General features: G+C 44.2%; 1 protein-coding gene across 1 annotated transcript; it reads right to left on the bottom strand.

Moving 5' to 3' along the window:
* Positions 1-15,010: 15,010 nt before the first annotated feature.
* Positions 15,011-16,658, bottom strand: LOC123104588 (F-box/kelch-repeat protein At3g06240). Its single transcript, XM_044526463.1, has 2 exons — positions 16,502-16,658; positions 15,011-16,399 (listed from the first exon to the last, which is right to left on the bottom strand). The coding sequence occupies exon 2, from the start codon at positions 16,395-16,397 to the stop codon at positions 15,138-15,140; it is 1,260 nt and encodes a 419-aa protein (XP_044382398.1). The 5' UTR covers positions 16,398-16,399; positions 16,502-16,658; the 3' UTR covers positions 15,011-15,137.
* Positions 16,659-24,587: the final 7,929 nt, after the last annotated feature.

Raw genomic sequence — 24,587 nt, 5'->3', positions numbered from 1 at the left:
GGGTTTTGTTCTTTTTTAGACGAGTTTCGGGTTTTATTTAGCTCCTTGGCTGTGCACGGGAAAAAATGTACATTGGGCTTTCTCTATTTATTTATTTATCTTTTTAACACAGTAGAGACGCAAACGTTCATACATACACGCATACACTCATCCTTATGAGCACCTCCGAAAGACTGAGCCGGCATGTCATCTTGAAATTTACGAAGTCACCGTAGGCACTTCGTCGTCAACGGAAACGCCTCCTCCCACTGAATGCCCATCGTCGGAAATTCTGAAATAAATTCAGGGATGAACGCGAGCACCAGGACTTGAATCCTGGTGAGCTGGGGATACCACAGTCCCTCTAACCATTCAACCACAGATTGGTTCTTTATGTAAGTATAGATTGCCCCTTCAAATGTGGTTGTTGGCATCAAATACCCCCCAACTAGAAAGCAATCCTCCTCTCGCCATTTGCAAACTAGCATGCTGGTGACACTCGCCTTCCGGGTCGCACGCGCGTGCGGCTCCGAAGGCTCCCCCAACCCTAGCACAGCCAAGGCCTCAGATCGACTCCTCCGGCCGGCGCCGGCGATGGCGGCCGCGCCCGGCCACCAAAGGCGGCGTCCCCCGGACGGATCCCCTTCGCAGGGAGCGGGATGTCTACGGGGCGGCCATGCTGGTGGGGTGGCCGGTGACGCGATTCGCGTCGATGGTCATCGGCGCATGGCAGAGAGCGCGATGGAGAGGTGGATCCAGGCGAGCTGCTGCAGAGTGGTGGAGGTTGGTGGTGCGTGGACGCTGATGGTGGTGGTGGAGCGAGCTCAGCCATGGAGGCGGCGGCGCCGAGGAGGCCCAGCCAGGAAGGAGATCCTACGGGCAGCAGGCGGTCGGCTGCCTCCTCGTGAGGGGGTTGTGGTGGTGCTCTCAGAGGTGCGGGCGCTGGATTTGCGGATGGAGGTGCGGGTCGGATCTGAATTGTCTCAGATTCGATCTGGGTCTTTGGGCTGTTTCCATCGCCTGGCAGTCCCCTGGTGCGGATGAAGGCCGATGTGGTGGAGCAGGCCCTTGTACGGGATGGTAGGAAGCGGTGGCTCCTCGTCTGGATTGTTGGTGGCATGCTCTCTCGGCAGTGCTAGTGTGGGAGGATCACGGCTGTGCCGCTTCGTCGACAAATTGCTGTGGTGATGGCGGTGCGAGGATTCATGGACAATGCTTCCCCAAATCTTGAGGTGTGGAGATGAGTGACATTACAGATGAAAATCATGTCCGGTTTTGGCCGGGCCGGCGGCAATGGCACCTGAGGGTGTTGTTTCCCTCCCTGTAGGCATCGCCGAGTGTGTCGCCATTTCCCTTGTCTTCTTGGTTTTGGCCGTTGTCTCCGGGCGAAAGCCTTGATTCGGTGTGGGATCGGCATGATGGCGGCGTCTTCGATGTCATCTCTCTGTTGGGAGCATCGTGCCAGGAGACATGGTTTGGAGGTCCTATGTTGCGCTCCACCGGTGTCCGCCGCTGCCCTTGTTCGTTCTTCTCCGGCGCAATGTACGATCATCAATAGTGATTCCAAGATGGTGCCTTTCTTGGGTCGGATCGAGTCCTGCCATCCTCTTGCCACCTCCTTTAGGCATCAAGGGGGATGGTGCGTTGACGAGGGAAGCTTGGCGAGAGCTACTGTTCTTCGGCGGTGGCTGTCGTTGGTTGAGACGCGGCGAGGTTTTCGGATTAGGGTAGGGTCTTTTGCGTTGTAGTTGTGTTGTCGTTGTTGGTTGTCTTCGGACTAGCCAGTTGTGGAGTGGGTGCTACGGTCATTGTTCGCGGCGAGTGGTAGCTGTCTTGCACTTGCAATTATCTTCTTCTATAAAGCTATGGTATGCGATTTGCGTACTTTCGATAAAAATACCCCTAACTTCAAAACATATTTTTAAGCCCCTAAAATGTGGCAAACCGGAAAAATGTCCACCCAAATGGTTTTGGAGATGATTTGTGGTGTTGTTGTCTTTTACTGTGCTGACTGAGCAGGTGACTGTATACATGACTGGCCCGCGCAGGAGGAAGAGACCTCGTCGCTTCCGGCCGCCGCCATGGCGTGTGGAGAAGTTGGCTGCCACTGCCATCGGCAGCCGTGACACGGGAGAAGATATTGTGCTGGCAGCCGTCGGCAGCCAGAAGATGTTGCTTCGCCGAGCGCCGGGGAGGAGTCACAGCATGGTGGCCGTCGGGATAGGCAACCGAGGCTTTGGTCATACCACCATCCGGAAGTCAGGAGGGAGCCCCGTCAGGTCACCGTCCTGCGCATTGGCATTGCACAGGAGCTGCTGAACGGGTTCGTCGGCTGCCTGCTGAAAGACGTCGCCAAGATGGCTGATGATTCAGTCAGCGGCATTAGCAGCGAGGCGAGCCGGGACCGACTAGGTGTCAATCGACTGAAATTTATATTCTGTCAGCCACTTTTCTGTGTAGGTGTGAACATGCGCAGCCACAGGAAAAAAGCCTAATAAGGTCGGCCGCAACTATGCCTGCGAGATTTGGACTGTGTGCGCGCCCGAGAGAGAGAGAGCACGCTCATGAGAGATTGTTGGAAATATGCCCTAGAGGCAATAATAAAATGATTATTATATTTCTTTGTTCATGATAATTGTCTATTATTCATGCTATAATTGTATTATCCGGAAATCATAATACATGTGTGAATACATAGACCACAATGTGTCCCTAGTGAGCCTCTAGTTGACTAGCTCGTTGATCAACAGATAGTCATGGTTTCCTGGCTATGGACATGGGGATGTCATTGATAACGGGATCACATCATTAGGAGAATGATGTGATGGACAAGACCCAAACCTAAGCATAGCACTAAGATCGTGTAGTTCGTTTGCTGTAGCTTTTCTGGATGTCAAGTATCATTTCCTTAGACCATGAGATTGTGCAACTCCCGGATAACGTAGGAGTGCCTTGGGTGTGCCAAACGTCACAACGTAACTGGGTGACTATAAAGGTACATTACAGGTATCTCCGAAAGTGTCTGTTGGGTTGGCACGAATCGAGACTGGGATTTGTCACTCCGTATGACGGAGAGGTATCTCTGGGCCCACTCGGTAATGCATCATCATAATGAGCTCAATGTGATCAAGTGGTTGATCACGGGATCATGCATTACGGTACGAGTAAAGTGACTTGCCGGTAACAAGACTGAACAAGGTATTGGGATACCGACGATCGAGTCTCGGGCAAGTAACGTACCGATTGACAAAGGGAATTGAGTACGGGATTGATTAGGTCCTCGACATCATGGTTCATCCGATGAGATCATCGAGGAGCATGTGGGAGCCAACATGGGTATCCAGATCCTGCTGTTGGTTATTGACCAGAGAGTCGTCTCGGTCATGTCTGCTTGTCTCCTGAACCCGTAGGGTCTACACACTTAAGGTTCGGTGACGCTAGCGTTGTATAGATATGAGTATGCAGTAATCCGAAAGTTGTTCGGAGTCCTGGATGAGATCCTGGACGTCACGAGGAGTTCCGGAATTGTCCGGAGGTGAAGAATTATATATAGGAAGTGTAGTTTCGGCCATCGGGAAAGTTTCGGGTCACCGGTATTGTACCGGGACCACCGGATGGGTCCCGGGGGTCCACCGGGTGGGGCCACCCATCCCGGAGGGCCCCATGGGCTGAAGTGGTGAGGGGAACCAGCCCATAGTGGGCTGGTGCGCCCCCCCCTTGGGCCCCCCATGCGCCTAGGGTTGGGAACCCTAGGGGAGGGGGCGCCTCCACTTAACTTGGAGGGTACTCCACCCCTTGGCCGCCCCCCCCCCCCCCTAGAAGATCCCATCTCCTAGGGCCGGCGCACCCCCCCTAGGGGGGCCTATATAAAGGGGGGAGGGAGGGCAGCCGCACCTCAAGTCTTGGCGCCTCCCTCTCCCCTGCTACACCTCTCCCTCTCGCAGAAGCTCGGCGAAGCCCTGCTGCGATCACTGCTGCATCCACCACCACGCTGTCATGCTGCTGGATCTTCATCAACCTCTCCTTCCCCCTTGCTGGATCAAGAAGGAGGAGACGTCATCCGCTCCGTACGTGTGTTGAACACGGAGGTGCCGTCCATTCGGCACTTGGTCATCGGTGATTTGGATCACGACGAGTACGACTCCATCATCCCCGTTCTCTTGAACGCTTCCGCTCGCGATCTGCAAAGGTATGTAGATGCACTCTCCTCTCGTTGCTAGTTGACTCCATAGAGTGATCTTGGTGAAACGTAGGAAATTTTTTTGTTTTCTGCAACGTTCTCCAACAGTGGTATCAGAGCTAGGTCTATGCGTAGTTACTATGCACGAGTAGAACACAAAGTAGTTGTGGGCGTCGATATTGTCAATTTGCTTGCCGTTACTAGTCTTATCTTGATTCGGCGGCATCGTGGGATGAAGCGGCCCGGACCAACTTTACACGTACGCTTACGTGAGACCGGTTCCACCGACTGGCATGCACTAGTTGCATAAGGTGGCTGGCGGGTGTCTGTCTCTCCCACTTTAGTCGGATCAGATTCGATGAACCGGGTCCTTATGAAGGGTAAATAGAAATTGGCAATTCACGTTGTGGTTTTGGCATAGGTAAGAAACGTTCTTGCTAGAAACCTATAGCAGCCACGTAAAAACTTGCAACAACAATTAGAGAACGTCTAACTTGTTTTTGCAGCAAGTGTTTTGTGATGTGATATGGCCAAAGGTTGTGATGAATGATGAATGATATATGTGATGTATGAGATTGATCATGTTCTTGTAATAGGAATCACGACTTGCATGTCGATGAGTATGACAACCGGCAGGAGCCATAGGAATTGTCTTTATTTTTTGTATGACTTGCGTGTCATTGAGAAACGCCATGTAAATTACTTTACTTTATTGCTAAACGTGTTAGCCATAGTAGTAGAAGTAATAGTTGGCGAGCAACTTCATGGAGACACGATGATGGAGATCATGATGATGGAGATAATGGTGTCATGCCGGTGACAAGATGATCATGGAGCCCCAAGATGGAGATCAAAGGAGCTATATGATATTGGCCATATCATGTCACTATTATTTGATTGCATGTGATGTTTATCATGTTTTTGCATCTTGTTTACTTAGAACGACGGTAGTAAATAAGATGATCCCTCATAATAATTTCAAGAAAGTGTTCCCCCTAACTGTGCGCCGTTGCGACAGTTCGTTGTTTCGAAGCACCACGTGATGATCGGGTGTGATAGATTCTAACGTTTACATACAACGGGTGTAAGACAGATTTACACATGCAATACACTTAGGTTGACTTGACGAGCCTAGCATGTACAGACATGGCCTCGGAACACAGAAGACCGAAAGGTCGAGCATGAGTCGTATAGAAGATACGATCAACATGAAGATGTTCACCGATGTTGACTAGTCCGTCTCACGTGATGATCGGACACGGCCTAGTCAACTCGGATCATGTTATACTTAGATGACTGAAGGGATGTCTATCTAAGTGGGAGTTCATTGAATAATTTGATTAGATGAACTTAATTATCATGAACTTAGTCTAAAATCTTTACAATATGTATTGTAGATCAAATGGCCAACGTTGTCCTCAACTTCAACACTTCCTAGAGAAACCAAGATGAAAGACGATGGCAGCAACTATACGGACTAGGTCCAGAACCCGAGGATCATCCTCATACCTGCCAAGAAAGATTATGTCCTAGAAGCACCACTAGGTGACGCACCGTCCCACAGAACCAAGACGTTATGAACGCTTGGCAGACACGTGCTGATGATTACTCCCTCGTTCAGTGCGGCATGCTTTACATCTTAGAACCGAGGCTCCAAAAGCATTTTGAGCGACACGGAGCATATGAGATGTTCGAAGAGCTGAAAATGGTTTTCCAAACTCATGCTCGGGTCGAGAGATATGAAGTCTCCGACAAGTTCTTCATCTGTAAGATGGAGGAAAATAGTTCTGTCAGTGAGCACATACTCAAAATGTCTGGGTTGCATAACCGCTTGACTCAGCTGGGAGTTAATCTCCCGGATGACGCGGTCATTGACAGAATCCTTCAGTCGCTTCCACCAAGCTACAAGAGCTTTGTGATGAACTTCAATATGCAGGGGATGGAAAAGACCATTCCTGAAGTATTTGCAATGTTGAAATCAGCAGAGGTAGAAGTCAAAAAGGAACATCAAGTGTTGATGGTGAATAAAACCACTAAGTTCAAGAAAAGCAAGGGTAAGAAGAACTTCAAGAAGGACGGCAAGGGAGTTGCCGCGCCCGGTAAGCAAGCTACCGGGAAGAAGCCAAAGAATGGACCCAAGCCCGAGACTGAGTGCTTTTATTGCAAGGGAAGTGGTCACTGAAAGCGGAACTGCCCCAAATACTTAGCGGACAAGAAGGCCGGCATCACAAAAGGTATATGTGATATACATGTAATTGATGTGTACCTTACCAGTACTCGTAGTAGCTCCTGGGTATTTGATACCGGTGCGGTTGCTCACATTTGTAACTCAAAGCGGGAGCTGTGGAATAAGCGGAAACTGGTGAAGGACGAGGTGACGATGCGCGTCGGGAATGGTTCCAAGGTCGATGTGATCGCCGTCAGCACGCTACCTCTACATTTACCTACGGGATTAGTTTTAAATATCAATAATTGTTATTTAGTGCCAGCTTTGAGCATGAACATTGTATCAGGATCTCGTTTAATACGAGATGGCTACTCATTTAAATCCGACAATAATGGTTGTTCTATTTATATGAGAGATATGTTTTATGGTCATGCTCCGATGGTGAATGGTTTATTCTTAATGAATCTCGAGCGTAATGCTACACATATTCATAGTGTGAATACCAAAAGATGTAAGGTTGATAATGATAGTCTCACATACTTGTGGCACAGACGCCTTGGTCACATAGGTGTCAAACGCATGAAGAAGATCCATGCAGATGGACTTTTAGAGTCTCTTGATTACGAATCATTTGACACGTGCGAACCATGCCTCATGGGTAAAATGACCAAGACTCCATTCTCAGGAACAATGGAGCGAGCAACCAACTTATTGGAAATCATACATACTGATGTGTGCGGTTCAAAGAGTGTTGAGGCTCGCGGTGGCTATCGTTATGTTCTCACCCTCACTGATGACTTGAGTAGATATGGGTATGTCTACTTAATGAAACACAAGTCTGAGACCTTTGAATAGTTCAAGGAATTTCAGAGTGAGGTTGAGAATCAACGTGACAGGAAAATCAAGTTCTTGCGATCAGATCGTGGGGGAGAATACTTGAGTCATGAATTTGGCACACACTTAAGAAAATGTGGAATAGTTTCACAACTCACGCCGCCTGGAACACCTCAGCGTAATGGTGTGTCCGAACGTCGTAATCGCACTCTATTAGATATGGTGAGATCTATGATGTCTCTTACCGATTTACCGCTATCATTTTGGGGCTATGCTTTAGAGACTGCCGCATTCACTTTAAATAGGGCTCCGTCGAAATCCGTTGAGACGACACCGTATGAATTATGGTTTGGGAAGAAACCTAAGCTGTCGTTTCTAAAAGTTTGGGGATGTGATGCTTATGTCAAGAAACTTCAACCTGAAAAGCTCGAACCCAAGTCGGAAAAATGCGTCTTCATAGGATACCCTAAAGAAACTGTTGGGTATACCTTCTACCTCAGATCCGAAGGCAAGATCTTTGTTGCCAAGAATGGGTCCTTTCTAGAGAAAGAGTTTCTCTCGAAAGAAATAAGTGGGAGGAAGGTAGAACTTGATGAAGTATTACCTCTTGAACCGGTAAGTGGCGCAGCTCAAGAAAATGTTCCTGAGGTGCCTACACCGACTAGAGAGGAAGTTGTTGATGATGATCATGAAACTTCAGATCAAGTTGCTACTGAACTTCGTAGGTCCACAAGGACACGTTTCGCACCAGAGTGGTACGGCAACCCTGTCTTGGAAATTATGTTGTTAGACAACGGTGAACCTTCGAACTATGAAGAAGCGATGGCGGGCCCGGATTCCGACAAATGGCTGGAAGCCATGAAATCCGAGATAGGATCCATGTATGAAAACGAAGTATGGACTTTGACTGACTTGCCCGTTGATCGGCGAGCCATAGAAAATAAATGGATCTTTAAGAAGAAGACAGACGCGGATGGTAATGTGACCATCTATAAAGCTCGGCTTGTCGCTAAGGGTTATCGACAAGTTCAAGGGGTTGACTACGATGAGACTTTCTCACCCATAGCGAAGCTGAAGTCCGTCCGAATCATGTTAGCAATTGCCGCATTCTATGATTATGAGATATGGCAAATGGATGTCAAAACGGCATTCCTTAATGGTTTCCTTAAGGAAGAATTGTATATGATGCAGCCGGAAGGTTTTGTCGATCCTAAGAATGCTGACAAGGTGTGCAAGCTCCAACGCTCGATTTATGGGCTGGTGCAAGCATCTCGGAGTTGGAACATTCACTTTGATGAGATGATCAAAGTGTTTGGGTTTATGCAGACTTATGAAGAAGTCTGCATTTACAAGAAAGTGAGTGGGAGCTCTGTAGCATTTCTCATACTGTATGTGGATGACATAGTGTTGATGGGAAATGATATAGAATTCTTGGAAAGCATAAAGGCCTATTTGAACAAGTGTTTTTCAATGAAGGACCTTGGAGAAGCTGCTTATATATTAGGCATCAAGATATATAGAGATAGATCGAGACGCCTCATTGGTCTTTCACAGAGTATGTACCTTGACAAGATTTTGAAGAAGTTCAAAATGGATCAGTCAAAGAAGGGGTTCCTGCCTGTATTGCAACGTACGAGATTGAGCTTGGCTCAATGCCCGACCACGGCAGAAGATAGAGAAAAGATGAGTGTCGTCCCCTATGCCTCGGCCATAGGGTCTATTATGTATGCTATGTTGTGTACCAGACCTGATGTAAACCTTGCCGTAAGTTTGGTAGGAAGGTGCCAAAGTAATCCCGGCATGGAACACTGGACAGCGGTCAAAAATATCCTGAAGTACCTGAAAAGGACTAAGGAAATGTTTCTTATTTATGGAGGTGACGAAGAGCTCGTCGTAAAGGGTTACGTCGATGCTAGCTTCGACACAGATCTGGATGACTCTAAGTCGCAAACCGGATACGTGTATATTTTGAATGGTGGGGCAGTAAGCTGGTGCAGTTGCAAGCAAAGCGTTGTGGCGGGATCTACATGTGAAGCAGAGTACATGCCAGCCTCGGAGGCAGCACACGAAGCAGTCTGGGTGAAGGAGTTCATTACCGACCTAGGAGTCATACCCAATGCGTCGGGCCCGATGACTCTCTTCTGTGACAACACTGGAGCTATTGCCCTTGCCAAGGAGCCCAGGTTTCACAGGAAGACCAGGCATATCAAGCGTCGCTTCAACTCCATTCGTGAAAGTGTTCAAAATGGAGATATAGAGATTTGTAAAGTACATACGGACCTGAATATAGCAGATCCGTTGACTAAACCTCTCCCTAGAGCAAAACATGATCAACACCAGAATTCCATGGGTGTTCGATTCATCACAATGTAACTAGATGATTGACTCTAGTGCAAGTGGGAGACTGTTGGAAATATGCCCTAGAGGCAATAATAAAATGATTATTATATTTCCTTGTTCATGATAATTGTCTATTATTCATGCTATAATTGTATTATCCGGAAATCGTAATACATGTGTGAATACATAGACCACAATGTGTCCCTAGTGAGCCTCTAGTTGACTAGCTCGTTGATCAACAGATAGTCATGGTTTCCTGGCTATGGACATGGGGATGTCATTGATAACGGGATCACATCATTAGGAGAATGATGTGATGGACAAGACCCAAACCTAAGCATAGCACAAAGATCATGTAGTTCGTTTGTTGTAGCTTTTCTGGATGTCAAGTATCATTTCCTTAGACCATGAGATTGTGCAACTCCCGGATACCGTAGGAGTGCCTTGGGTGTGCCAAACGTCACAACGTAACTGGGTGACTATAAAGGTACATTACAGGTATCTCCGAAAGTGTCTGTTGGGTTGGCACGAATCGAGACTGGGATTTGTCACTCCGTATGATGGAGAGGTATCTCTGGCCCACTCGGTAATGCATCATCATAATGAGCTCAATGTGATCAAGTGGTTGATCACAAGATCATGCATTACGGTATGAGTAAAGTGACTTGCCGGTAACGAGACTGAACAAGGTATTGAGATACCGACGATCGAGTCTCGGACAAGTAACATACCGATTGATAAAGGGAATTGAGTACGGGATTGATTAGGTCCTCGGCATCGTGATTCATCTGATGAGATCGTCGAGGAGCATGTGGGAGCCAACATGGGTATCCAGATCCCGCTGTTGGTTATTGACCAGAGAGTCGTCTCAGTCATGTCTGCTTGTCTCCCGAACCCGTAGGGTCTACACACTTAAGGTTCGGTGACGCTAGGGTTGTATAGATATGAGTATGCAGTAATCCAAAGTTGTTCGGAGTCCCGGATGAGATCCTGGACGTCACGAGGAGTTCCGGAATTGTCCGGAGGTGAAGAATTATATATAGTAAGTGTAGTTTCGGCCATCGGGAAAGTTTCGGGGTCACCGGTATTGTACTAGGACCACCGAATGGGTCCCCGGGGTCCACCGGATGGGGCCACCCATCCCGGAGGGCCTCATGGGCTAAAGTGGGGAGGGGAACCAGCCCATAGTGGGCTGGTGCGCCCCCCCCCTTGGGCCCCCCATGCGCCTAGGGTTGGGAACCCTAGGGGAGGGGGCGCCTCCACTTGCCTTGGAGGGTACTCCACCCCTTGGCCGTCGCCCCCTCCCCCCTAGGAGATCCCATATCCTAGGGCCGGCGCACCCCCCTAGGGGGCCTATATAAAGGGGGAGGGAGGGCAGCCGCACCTCAAGTCTTGGCGCCTCCCTCTCCCCTGCTACACCTCTCTCTCTCGCAGAAGCTCGGCGAAGCCTTGCTGCGATCACTGCTGCATCCACCACCACGCCGTCGTGCTGCTGAATCTTCATCAACCTCTCCTTCCCCCTTGCTGGATCAAGAAGGAGGAGACGTCATCTGCTCCGTACGTGTGTTGAACGCGGAGGTGCCGTCCGTTCGGCACTTGGTCATCGGTGATTTGAACCACGGCGAGTACGACTCCATCATCCCTGTTCTCTTGAACGCTTCCGCTCGCGATCTACAAGGGTATGTAGATGCACTCTCCTCTCGTTGCTAGTTGACTCCATAGATTGATCTTGGTGAAACGTAGGAAATTTTTTTGTTTTCTGCAACGTTCTCCAACAGAGATGGTGTTGTGCACAGACATGAGAGAGAGACAGAGAAAGAGAGCTACTAAGAGAGATTTATGATGTGTGCATGCATGTGAAAAAAAATGAGAGACAAACTGCATGCATGGCAGAGAAGTTTAATAAGAGAGGGGGTCACAGTGTGAGGTAATTTTCCTTTTTGACCGCGATGGTTCAAATGCGGCCAAAACAAAGTATGTATGTCCCACAACTTGCTACAATATGCCTGCAGTCTAAATGCAATGTTATTTAGAGAAAAATACCTGAGAAAAAGTCTAGCATGAGTCTGTCACAAAGCTAAAACACTAATAATGATAAAATATGCACACAATTTACCCATAATTATGCTTTTTTTTATAATATGCAATAATAAGCATATAATGGTGAAGTTTCGCCAAAAGGAAGATTGCTAAGAAAAAAATGAATTATTGGCGTTGGCACTACTCTTAAACTAGAAAGAAAATAAAATATAAACTGAAATAAAATAAAAATAAAGAAGTTTTCTAAGGACAAAAAAATTAGTGGCATTTGTATGACCTTTCAGGAAGAATAAAAATGAAACAAAACTAAATAAACAACGGCAAAATTTGCACACAATTTACACTTAAATTGCGCTTTTTCACAATATGCAAGAATAAGCACACTTAAATTGTGCTTTTTAACAATGTACAAACAAAATTTTAACAAATAAATAAGTGACAATGCTACTGCCCTTTAAGAAGAGAGAAAGTGAAATAAACACCAAAACAAAAATAAAATATGATGTTTTCCAATGAAGAATTTATAGTAACATTTATATTAGCCTTTACAAATGAACAAAAATCTAATACAACAAATGTAAAATTTGCACACAATTTACACAAGATAAGCATATAATTGCGGAATTTACACAAAATAGAAGTTTCCAAAGAAGGGATGAATTACTGAAATTTGTATTACCCTTAAAAGGAAAGAAATGAAAATGTAAATGTCACTAATGAAATATTATAAAAACAAAATAAGGAAACCCTTTAAGAAGAAAGATAATAAAAAACAAAAACAAAAATAAAATAATGAAATTTTCTAGGGAAGAATGAAACCCTTTAAGAAGAAAGGAAATAAAAAACAAAAACAAAAACAAAATAATGAAGTTTTCTATGGAATAATTAAACCCTTTAAGAAAACAACTAAAAAGTTAAAACTAAAACAAAATAATGAAGTTTTCTATATAAGAATGAAACCCTTTAAGAAAAAAACACTAAAAAAGCAAAAGCAAAAACAAAATAATGAGGTTTTCTAGGGAAAATGAAATCCTTTAAGAAGAATAAAAATTAAAAAATAACTTGCACACAAGTATGCCCTGAAATTGCACTGTCGTAATATGCAAAACATAAGCATATATAGTGCAATGTTTTCTCTCTACTATAATTTAGACACATGGTGTATTATACTTGCATGTATACTCACTTACAAACACAAAAATAAAAATATATTTTTCTAAGGAGAAATCAAGTATAGTGGCATTGGTACCACCCTTTAAGAAGAAAGAAATTAAAAAATAATAATGATACAATTTGCACAGAATTTAAACATAAATTGCACTTTTTTTGGTTATACAAGAATAAACATATAATAGTGAATTTTACATAAAACAAAGTTTTTAAACAAGGAACGGATTAGTGGCATTGGTATCATCCTTAAAAACAGGAAATGGATTAAAAACTAGACATAATAAAACAAACAAAGTTTTTTAAGAGAGAGTCAATTAGTGACATTGATATTACTCTTAAGAAGATAGAAAATAAATAAAAAACTTACACACAATTTGGCAGTGAAATTGCACTTTTTATAATATGCAGTGAATACACATTTAATAATGCAACTTTAGCAGTTTAGTAGTATAATTTACACAAATATTCTATAGTAATTTCATGCATACATACACATAATAATAGAAAACTGTATTTAATTAGCACAAAACAATTAGCATTGTTATTACCCTTTAAAGAATAAAGAAAATAAAAAACAAAAAAATCATACAATTAGCACAAAAATGCACTTTTATAATATATAGAATAAATTTATAAGAGTGAAATATCCGTAGTCTAGTGTAATTCGTACATGTATACATTTACACATACTCAACATCTGAAAATACATGTAAAGGAAAAAACTCAACTGAAAAATAGAAAAATAAAAGCGTACATGAGCAGAGAACAAAGCAAATCCATAGAAAAAAGCATGCACACACGAAAACCCAGCCCAAGAAGGAAATTGACTGACCCAAAATAGAAGTCAATCGAATCCACACAGCCCAGTACACCACGAAAACAAGACAGAAAAAAGAAAATTACACAAATCTTAAAGCACAATCTAACGGACAGAAAATCGACTGACCACAAAACTAAAAGTCAGCTGACTGAAATCTAGCTAAAGTGAGGCGAGCCTCCTGCTCTCGTCGAGCTGCCCGGTGAGGGCGCCATCGTGGGTGAGCTCCATTCCAACCACCTGATGCTGCCCTCCGTAGAGCACTCAGCCGACGGCGGGAGGTGGATGGAGGCACAGATGGTGAGGAACGATCTCCTGAAACTGCAACAGTTGGTGAGCTCCTGAATTTCATCTCAACTTCAGACCGTTACCGGAGTGAAAAGAATCTTATAGCAGAGCTCGCTGGATGGATGCAAATGGATCAGAGGTGCAACCGGTGCTTCGGCGACATCCAAGTTCAGCAGCATGGTGCTGGACTAAACCGTGTTAACCAAAAGCAACTGGCACTTAGAAATTTTCCAAGTTTCTTCAGTACTGAATATATGTTCCGAGTTTCTTTCAAAAAATATAAGATAGAATGCATGTTCTACGAGCCATCCACATAAGCGCAGATACATGTTCTAAAGCAAGTATTTTAGAAGTTGATTGATGATTTTAGGTACTAAAAGCTTCATTAGAGTCAGAAATTTTATTTGTTCACTGAAAGAATTATACTATCTTGGTCCGAAATTACATGTCACTCAAATGGATATATCGAGCACTGAAATACATCTAGATACATCTATTTGAGCGATAAGTAATTTCGGACGAAGGGAGGTACTAGGCATGAAATCCTTTGGATGTTAAAGATAAATTCATGTGAGAAGCCTTGTACGTGCATGGTTACTAGTATACCAAAAACAACTGACTTGTTTTAAGAATTTACCACATTTCTTCGTTACTGAATATATGTTTCCGATTTCATCCAGAAAAAGACAAGAGACCATGTTCTAAACGGCATTCACATAAATGCAGATGCAAGCATATATAAAACTGGAAGACCAAACACACTCAAAAGACCAGTCACAAGACCAAAATCAGCAAAATCCAAGTATCCAACTAGCTCCCAGCGCAAAAAAGCAAAACAGAATACAGTAAGCAAACTCTTTGTACAATAAGCATTGATCTTCAGAGTTGGCTTCATAATAGCAAATCCTTGTCTGAAGATCACTTTCATGGAACATGTTACTGTTTACCTAACAAATCCTTATCTGTTTGAAGAAAGGAACAAATTATGCATTCATGTACTCATATGTTGCACTAGGAGCAGTGTATTATATTTTGAAAGACCACATCCCAAAGCTTGTTTATTACGAACTGACCATAGCATATAGTAGCAACTTATTGACCAAATTCCTGAAATTGCCATACAAAATGGAACGAGCCGAAAACTGCAAATCTTCTCATGCAAAATGTTATCAAAGATTATGATAATATACTTTAATTGAAAGGCACAAAAGTACTTCTTCATCAATGCATGCATCAGTCCACTGTCTCACTAATTGTTCACATTACAACATAAGGTAAACGGCCAGTACAATGAATTATTCACCTCATTAGCGACAGCTACTCTATAAACTCAGCAGGCTTCCTGTGTAAATGCCGATTTTTCGGGGATCTCTCAGTTTTACTTCATCAGTACATGTGCCATTCCTTGGATCATAACATTGCAGAAATCCCTCTCCTTGCTCTCCACCACTTAATATACCTTCCAGACAATCCATCCCACTGAAGAAAATTCTCCCATCATCTAACATGAGAAAAGGATACCAAAAAAGCCTAGCTACATGTGAAGGCAAGCTGTATTTCTTGACCCAAAGACCTTTCTCAAAATCTGTCAAAAACCACAAGTCCATAGATATGTCATAAGTATTATGAACCACAACTAAGCAGCCATTCAACTCAGCCAATGATAACTCGCGTTCAAGTCCTGAGTAAGTGTATCCCCTGCTCTCTTGCAAAAACCTCTCCAGCTGTTCTGGACCACGTAGAACACCCATCCACTCCTCTGTGTCGAGGTTGAAGGAAGCTACGCTACCAGGTTCAATGGTAATAACTCCAGTTTCATAATTGGAGTAGCAAAATTCCATCAGGAAGTACACCACCCCATTGACGACCGCGCTTCTCATCCTGTGACTGGTACAGATATGGGATGGAGGGTCCTGCTTTCTCCTCCAGCTTCCATGGTTGGTGTCATCAAAGGTGATAACCTCACATACCTTCCGGTCATCAACTCTAGAGATGCGGAGCGCCTTGTACTCCCTGCTAGAGGAGACCTGCCCAAAAGCAAACAACTCACGTCTGCAGCTATATTCCTTTATTGGATTCACCTCTAGCTCATGCACAATTTCCTCAGAGAAGCCCATTGGCAAGTCGATGGCAGCTCCAGTGGCTGGGTTCAGCACCCAGAAGGACCCAGAGAAGAAATTCCAGTTGAAACAGACGAGGTCTAGCCGCGTGCGCACAACACAGATGCTATCGTCCTTGCTTGTGAACCGGCCAATGGCATCACCCGACGTGTTCACCCTAACAACCTCATACCCGGTGCTTGGAATCCTCCTCACGACGTTGCCCGACAGATCCGAAATCGCAACGCCATTGACCCCACTGCCGTCGCAGTAGCCCATGGCGAGGAGCGGGAGCGCAGTACGGTGTCGGGACATGTGCGCCGCGACGAAGAGCGGGTCGGAGGTGAGGGCGCGCCAGGCGGGGCAGACGGCGCGGAGGCGGCAGAGCTCCTTGGCCGGGAGGAGGAGGAGGACCTCGTACAGCGCGTCCGCGGGCAGGTCGCCGGAGCTGGAGGCGGCGGGGAGCGGCTTCGAGGGAAACATCGCTGCGGTAAATAGAAGTGGTGAGCAAGCGAAGCGAGGGAGCCAAATTGACGATTGATTCAGGTAGGGTTGCCTGCGAAGGAGCGCGAAGGAGTTGATCTTACCGAGGGCGTTGGCGGGGAGCAGGCAATCGCCGGAGACGAGAATGCCGGAGGCGGAGGGGAAAGCCGCCGCACTGGTCGAGGGTTTCGGCCTTTGGGGAGTTGGGACAGCAAGGAGGACTCGACTGGACTGAGAAGGGTCCCGAAGTCTCGAACTCAACCAAAATGGGCCTCAGGCTTCGCTGATTTTTGCGACCTGAGAAGTTATGGCCCACGGTGAGCTGTGTTCACATTTTCTTTCTCTCATTTTGTGCGACCCAAGAATTCTTGCTGAAACCGCTCGATTTTTTTTTTTGCTGAACCCCTAAAAAAAAGAATTCCTGCTGAAATTGGCCGATGCTGCGTCTCTTGCTGCAGCAGCTGCCAAGCTCAACTTGATCCACTGATGCAAACGGCGGATTGCTTATCCCACAAAACTAACCAATTAATTCACCTCTAGTAGCACTAAAGTTAACACTATGGTGTCCCACACTACAAGTTCATTGCAATCAGCTCAAACATCAACCCAAAGTCATTAGAACGGATAGAAACCCATTTGTATAGTTGATGGATTTTTTATTTTTGCACCCCCCCCACCCCCCCCCCCCCCCCCCCCCCCCCGGCAGCACATGAACTTTTTTTTGTAAAGAAACTCTATTTTAGGTGGCACAAATTCATAGAAATACAGTTTTTGGCCCCTCCAGAAAATGTCATTTGCCCCCTTAGCTCTTCCTCGCTAGCTCCGCCTCGTATCAGCACATGTAGAGCTTATTTGGTTCTCGATCCTTCCCAAGCGGTGGAGAGCGTTCTTATGCCAGCCGGCTTGCAGAGGTGTCTTAATGTGAAAGATTTCATGATGACGAAACAGTGGCGAAACATCGACTGTTTTGCGACTTATGCCCTGCAACTGAAATTGTGGACCATCTATTCTACGTTGCACTCCGGCTGCCCTGCTGTAACTGAACAATTCTCAGACTAAGGTCTGGTTTTTTTTGAGCATCAGTACAAATACAAGCGCTCATATACACGCGCATACACTCATTCCTATGAACACACACACGCACACTCTACTCCTATGAGCACCTCCGAGAGACTGAGCCGGCATATCATTTTGAGATTTACGAAGTCACCGTAGGCGCCTCATCGTCGACACTAAGGTCTGGTTTGGGATATGTAAGGTAGGCTGCGGCCTACCTTATTATACATGATAAAACTGTGAAGCTGGAGACAAGTAATCCTCGATATGATGGAAATAACCCTTTTTAAGAAAAACACTACATTGGGCACAACTTTTTCAGTTAGATCAAACAAATTTCTGGTGGGCTAGAAGAAAATTTTGGAGCCGCTGAAATAAAATTCCAAAATTCAAGGACGACATAAACGTGAGATAATTATTATTTTTTGCACAGTAGTAAGTGTCTCATTATATCATAAGGATTATAGTACAAACCACGTACACACTGACCTGACATAACTGAAAAGACAGCATAAATATAGTCCTTGCACGAAGGAACACTAGCCAAGAAGTAAAAATACAATCAAGACCGAAGAATCCTCTGAGCTTGACACCGACGACCGTCACCTGCCTATGGCATCACCACAGCAGCCACCAAAGGAGAAAATGACGGATCACCTTCACACCCGAGCTCAAAGCGGCTCCATCGTTGATATGCAGCTTTGCGGACCTCCAAGATAGCTCACCAAAGACAAAACCATTGCCATTGAACGAATTAGACCGGCAAAACGATCTTTTGACAATGGGCTCTGCCCAACACTGGGACTAGCTGACTTTATACAGAGATAAAAAAGGCTGCAATCCAAGTTTGAGAAGGCGGTTAAAGGCATTCATTGTGGTTGGTCACGTTGGTGAATTAGATCAACAATCGATATTACCATCTTGACTGTGAAGTCATCTGCAGATCAATATAGAGATGCTAACCAATATTCTTTTCCTAGTGGGCTCTGAAGTACTCGTCTTTTGCGCAAGGGGGCAACACTCTGGATACGTCATCAAACTTTAGATCTGGCACCCCCCCCCCCCACCCGACTAAGACGTCGGAGGAGAAAACCATATCTGCCATCAACGAACCATGAACCCAGATCCACCGCCTTCCAGATGCCGAGATGCGGACCACGATCTGCATCCGCTTCTGGACTACCTCCCAAACTCCGCGCCGGCGCTAGAGCGAACGTCGTCGCAACGGCGGAGCCCGAGGACATAGGTTCATCACGAGGATGCCGCCGCGACGCCATCCTTACTTGAACAGACTGATTTCCAGAACCATCCCTGACCATAGACCGATCGCCTTGTCAGAGTAGGATCTGAAGAAACTTTATTTAGCGCACTCATCGTCGCCGCCGAAGCCGAGACTATGAACAACGTAAAAACATTAACTACGAGAGTAAAATACGAGCCGCGCACGTGGATCCAACGACCCTCTCACCATCAACGACCGAGGTCACCGCCGGAGGACAGCTGCCGGAGGGCAGCGGCGGCAGAGACTCCTGGCCGTTGGAGATCGTCTTTCTTGAGAAAGAAAGAACGTGAGATAATTAACAAAGAGTAAAGATCACCTTCATGGAAAATTTTACTGTGTGGTACTGACTTTACTTAGGCTGGTCATAGTGGGGAGTAACTTAGACTAGTGTCATATATATGACACTAGTATATGTTACTACCTTCATAATGCAAAGTGTTATGGAAGTAGTATCATATATGATTGCATTTATTAGCTTATAGACTCAACATTTTTTGGGAAGCGTTATGTGATGATAACATTATATGTTACTCCAAACACCTCTCTCCTCATTAATTAGGTGCCACATAAGCAAACTTGTCATGACATGTGTTATATTACTAGCTAGGTTACTCCCAACACTACTAGGAAAAGGCTTGCTAGTGGCGCACTGTTTTGGCTACTAATGGCGCACTACAAGTGTGCCACTAGCATCACGCCATTAGAATTTTTTTACTAATGGCGCACCTGTAGTGCGCCATTAGTACTAATGGCGCACCACGCAGTGCGTCATTAGTATATCCCACGATGCACCATTAGTATGCCTCCCAGGGGGCCATATTTACCCATGTGCTCTGGCTTATTAATGGCGCACTAGTTGATGATGCACCACTAGTGTGCTTTTTGCAGTGGGCCACTAAAGTGCTGAGTGGTGCGCCACTAGTATGAATATTACGGATTTTTTTTTCTTTTCTGATATTAGCACAGGCTACAAAACATATTACTGCACAGAATATAGAGAGCACAACATATAAACAGCAGATTTATCGAATACAATAGAAGATTAGTCTCCGAATACAATTCATCATATTAGTTTCTGAATTTAAAATACCGAACAAAGTTAGAACGTTACAAGCCTCGAGACCGCGAGTAGCGAGTTTGTCGAAAGTAATGCTGCATTCGGAGATATTTGAGAGATGTGTCATCTCTTATCTCCGTGCTACTGCTACTGCTATGCCTAAACATGACCTAAATACCCTATTTAAGGTAAAATAACATAAAACAAAATAGACACTGACTCTCCATTATGGAGAATGGAGATCATCCTGTCTCTAATTCTTGCGCTTCGCTTCCTTTTGCTTTCAAGAACCTCCTTATGACTGTTCATACATTTTTTCCATCCATTGATTTGCATGTCTCCACTTCTTTTAGAAATATGGTATGGACAGTTGAGATTCGTAGGATGACCTAGCAGTATGTTCAAAACATTAAGGCTACCTTTCTGATACATCAAATGAGGCACACAATTCTCTGGATTATCTGTTGAAAAACATAGTAATAATTTCATAGTTAGCAATCATGTACTAGTTTTAGAAGTATGCAAAAGATGCACGGATGTCGTAATAGTAAAAAATCTTACCAGGGTATCTCCATGGTAGTTACCGTAGTTCAACACATGCATGATAACCCACAAGTATAGGGGATCACAACAGTTTTCGATAAGTAAGAGTGTCGAACCCAACGAGGAGCTAAAGGTAGAACAAATATTCCCTCAAGTTCTATCGACCACCGATACAACTCTACGCACGCTTGACGTTCGCTTTACCTATAACAAGTATGAAACTAGAAGTACTTTGTAGGTGTTGTTGGATAGGTTTGCAAGATAATAAAGAGCACGTAAATAAAAGGTAGGGGCTGATTGTAAGTAAAAGAAACAATAAAGTAAATATAGCGAGTGTGAAAAAGTGGTGGTAGGAGTTGCGAAATTGCCCCTAAGCAATTGACTACTTTACTAGACCGATAGCAAGTATTATGTGGGAGAGGCCACTGCTAGCATGTCATCCCTGACTTGGAATTCTACACACTTATGATTGGAACTATTAGCAAGCATCCACAACTACTAATGTTCATTAAGGTAAAACCCAACCATAGCATTAAGATATATAGGTCCCCCTTCAATCCCGTATGCATCAATTTCTATGCCAGGTTGAAGCTTCTGTCACTCTTGCCCTCCAATACATAGTCCTATCAACATACAACTAACCCTAGGGTGTGATCCACGCGCGCAATCATATGATGGGCACCAAAGGACAGCAACATAACCACAAGCAAATTAAATCAATCATAGCAATTCATCAACCAGCGATAGGACAACGAAAATCTACTCAGATATCATAGGATGGCAACACATCATTGGATAATAATATGAAGCATAAAGCACCATGTTCAAGTAGAGGGTACAGCGGGTTGCGGGAGAGTGGACCGCTGTAGATAGAGGGGGGAAGGTGATGGAGATGTTGGTGAAGATGGCGGAGGTGTTGGTGTAGATCGCGGTGATGATGATGGCCCCCGGTGGCACTTCGGTGCCACCGGAAGCGAGGGGGAGAGATCCCCCCTCCTTCTTCTTCTTCCTTGACCTCCTCCCTAGATGGGAGAAGGGTTTCCCCTCTGGTCCATGGCCTCCATGGCGTGGGAGGGGCGGGAGCCCCTCCGAGATTGGATCTGTCTCTCTGTCTCTCTCTGTTTCTGTGTTCTCAGATTCTTCCCTTTCACCATTTCTTATATTCCCAGAGATCCGTAACTCCGATTGGGCTGAAATTTTAACACGATCTCTATCCGGATATTAGCTTTCTTGCGGCGAAAGAAGGGCTCCAACCGCCTTACGGGGTGGCCACGAGGGTCAGGGGCGCGCCTGACACCCTGGGGTGCGCCCCCCTACCTCGTGCCCCCCTCGGGCACCGTCTCGCGATGATTCCACTTCCCAAAATTCATAAATATTCCAAAATAAATCTCCGTCAGTTTTTATTCCGTTTGGTATGGGTTTTCTGCGAAACAAAAAACATGCAACAAACAGGAACTGGCACTGGGCACTGGATCAATATGTTAGTCCCAAAAATAGTATAAAAAGTTGCCAAAAGTATATGAAAGTTATAGAATATTGGCATGGAACAATCAAAAATTATAGATACGACGGAGACGTATCAACATCCCCAAGCTTAATTATTGCTCGTCCTCGAGTAGGTAAATGATAAAAAATATAATTTTTGATGTGGAATGCTACCTAGCATAATCTTGATCATGTAATCTAATCATGGCATGAATATTAAGATACGAGTGATTCAAAGCAATAGTCTATCATTTGACATAAAAACAATAATACTTCAAGCCTACTAATAAAGCAATCATGTCTTTTTAAAATAACATGGCCAAAGAAAGTTATCCCTACAAAATCATATAGTCTGGCTATGCTCCATCTTCACCACACAAAATATTCACATCATGCACAACCCCAATGACAAGCCAAGCAATTGTTTCATACTTTTGACGTTCTCAAACCTTTTCAACTTTCATGCAATACATGAGCGTGAGTCATGGACATAGCACTATAGGTGGAATAGAATATGATGATGGAGAAGACAAAAAGGAGAAGATAGTCTCACATCAACTAAGCGTATCAACGGGCTATGGAGATGCCCATCAATAGATATCAATGTGAGTGAGTAGGGATTACCATGCAACGGATGCACTAGAGCTATAAGTGTATGAAAGCTCTAACTGAAACTAAGTGGGTGTGCATCCAACTTGCTTGCTCATGAAGACCTAGGGCATTTGAGGAAGCCCATCATCGGAATATACAAGCCAAGTTCTATAATGAAAATTCCCACTAGTATATGAAAGTGATAACTCAAGAGACTCTCTATATGAAGAACATGGTGCTACTTTGAAGCACAAGTGTGAAAAAAAGGATAGTAGCACTACCCCTTCTCTCTTTTTCTCTCATTTTTTGTTTTTTTATTATTATTTTTATTTTTTGATGGGCTTCTTTGGCCTCTTTTTTTTATAAAGTCCGGAGTCTCATCCCGACTCTATGGGGGAATCATAGTCTCCATCATCCTTTTCTCACTAGGGCAATGCTCTAATAATGATGATCATCACACTTTTATTTACTTACAACTCAATATTACAACTCGATATCTAGAACAAAGATATGACTCTATATGAATGCCTCCGGCGGTGTACCAGGATGTGCAATGATCTAGCGTAGCAATGACATCAAAAAAGGGACAAGCCATGAAAACATCATGCTAGCTATCTTACGATCATGCAAAGCAATATGACAATGAATGCTCAAGTCATCTATATGATGATGATAGAAGTTGCAAGGCAATATATCTCGGAATGGCTATGGAAATGCCATAATAGGTAGGTATGGTGGCTGTTTTGAGGAAGGTATATGGTGGGTTTATGGTACCGGCGAAAGTTGCGCGGTACTAGAGAGGCTAGCAATGGTGGAAGGGTGAGAGTGCGTATAATCCATGGACTCAATATTAGTCATAAAGAACTCACATACTTATTGCAAAAATCTATTAGTCATCGAAACAAAGTACTACGCGCATACTCCTAGGGGGATAGATTGGTAGGAAAAGACCATCGCTCGTCCCCGACCGCCACTCATAAGGAAGACAATCAATAAATAAATCATGCTCCGACTTCGTTACATAACGGTTCACCATACGTGCATACTACGGGAATCACAAACCTCAACACAAGTATTTATCAATTTCACAATTACTCGACTAGTATGACTCTAATATCACCATCTTTATATCGCAAAACTATTGCAAGGAATCAAACATATCATATTCAGTGATCTACAAGTTTTATGTAGGATTTTATGACTAACCATGTGAATGACCAATTCCTATCATCTTTCTAAATAGATATAAGTGAAGCAAGAGAGTTTAATTCTTTCTACAAAAGATATGCCCATGCTCTAACAAATATAAGTGAATCAAAAGAGCATTCTACAAATGGCGGTTTTCTATGTAAAGAGAAACGGGTAATCCAAACTTCAAATGATATAAGTGAAGCACATGAAGCATTCTAGAAAGCCATACTCAAAAGATATAAGTGAAGTGCAATGAGCATTCTATAAATCAACCAAGGACCATCTCATACTAGCATGGTGCATAAAAGAAAAATGAAAACTAAATGCAAAAGACGCTCCAAGATTGCACATATCGCATGAATGAAACGAATCTGAAAACATACCGATACTTGTTGAAGAAAGAGGGGATGCCTCCCCAGCATCCCCAAGCTTAGACGCTTGAGTCTCCTTGAATATTTACTTGGGGTGCCTCGGGCATCCCCAAGCTTGAGCTCTTGCCTCTCTTCCTTCTTCTCACATCGAGACCTTCTCAATCATCGAACACTTCATCCACACAAAACTTCAACAGAAAACTCGGTAAGATCCGTTAGTATAATAAAGCAAATCACTACTCTAAGTATTGCTGCAAACCAATTCATATTTTGTTTTTGCATTGTGTCTACTGTAAGATAACTTTTTCATGGCTTAATCCACTAATATAAATTGATAGTTTCATCAAAATAAGCAAACTATGCATCAAAAACAGAATCTGTCTAAAACAGAACAGTTTGTAATAATCTGAACATTCACCATACTTCTGATACTTGAAAAATTCTACCAAAATTAGGAAAAATAAATAATTTTTATAGTAAGACAGTTCAAGAAAAATCAGAACCATTTGACGTTCCATCTAAAAATGTAAAATCGCGCACTACAGCCAAAGTTTCTGTCCTGCATCGTACAAACCATCAAGCAAGTGTAAACATCCTAAAGGCAAACCTTGGCA

This window comes from Triticum aestivum, chromosome 5A (assembly GCF_018294505.1).
Source record: "Triticum aestivum cultivar Chinese Spring chromosome 5A, IWGSC CS RefSeq v2.1, whole genome shotgun sequence".
NCBI classification, from domain to species: domain Eukaryota; kingdom Viridiplantae; phylum Streptophyta; class Magnoliopsida; order Poales; family Poaceae; genus Triticum; species Triticum aestivum.
The sequence above is the reverse complement of the archived record's forward strand: the minus strand, read 5'-3'. Positions and strand labels throughout refer to the sequence as shown.

What these genes read in the sequence shown, in the direction of transcription:
- LOC123104588 (XM_044526463.1), bottom strand. Translation starts at nt 16,397, where the DNA reads ATGTTTCCCTCGAAGCCGCTCCCCGCCGCCTCCAGCTCCGGCGACCTG.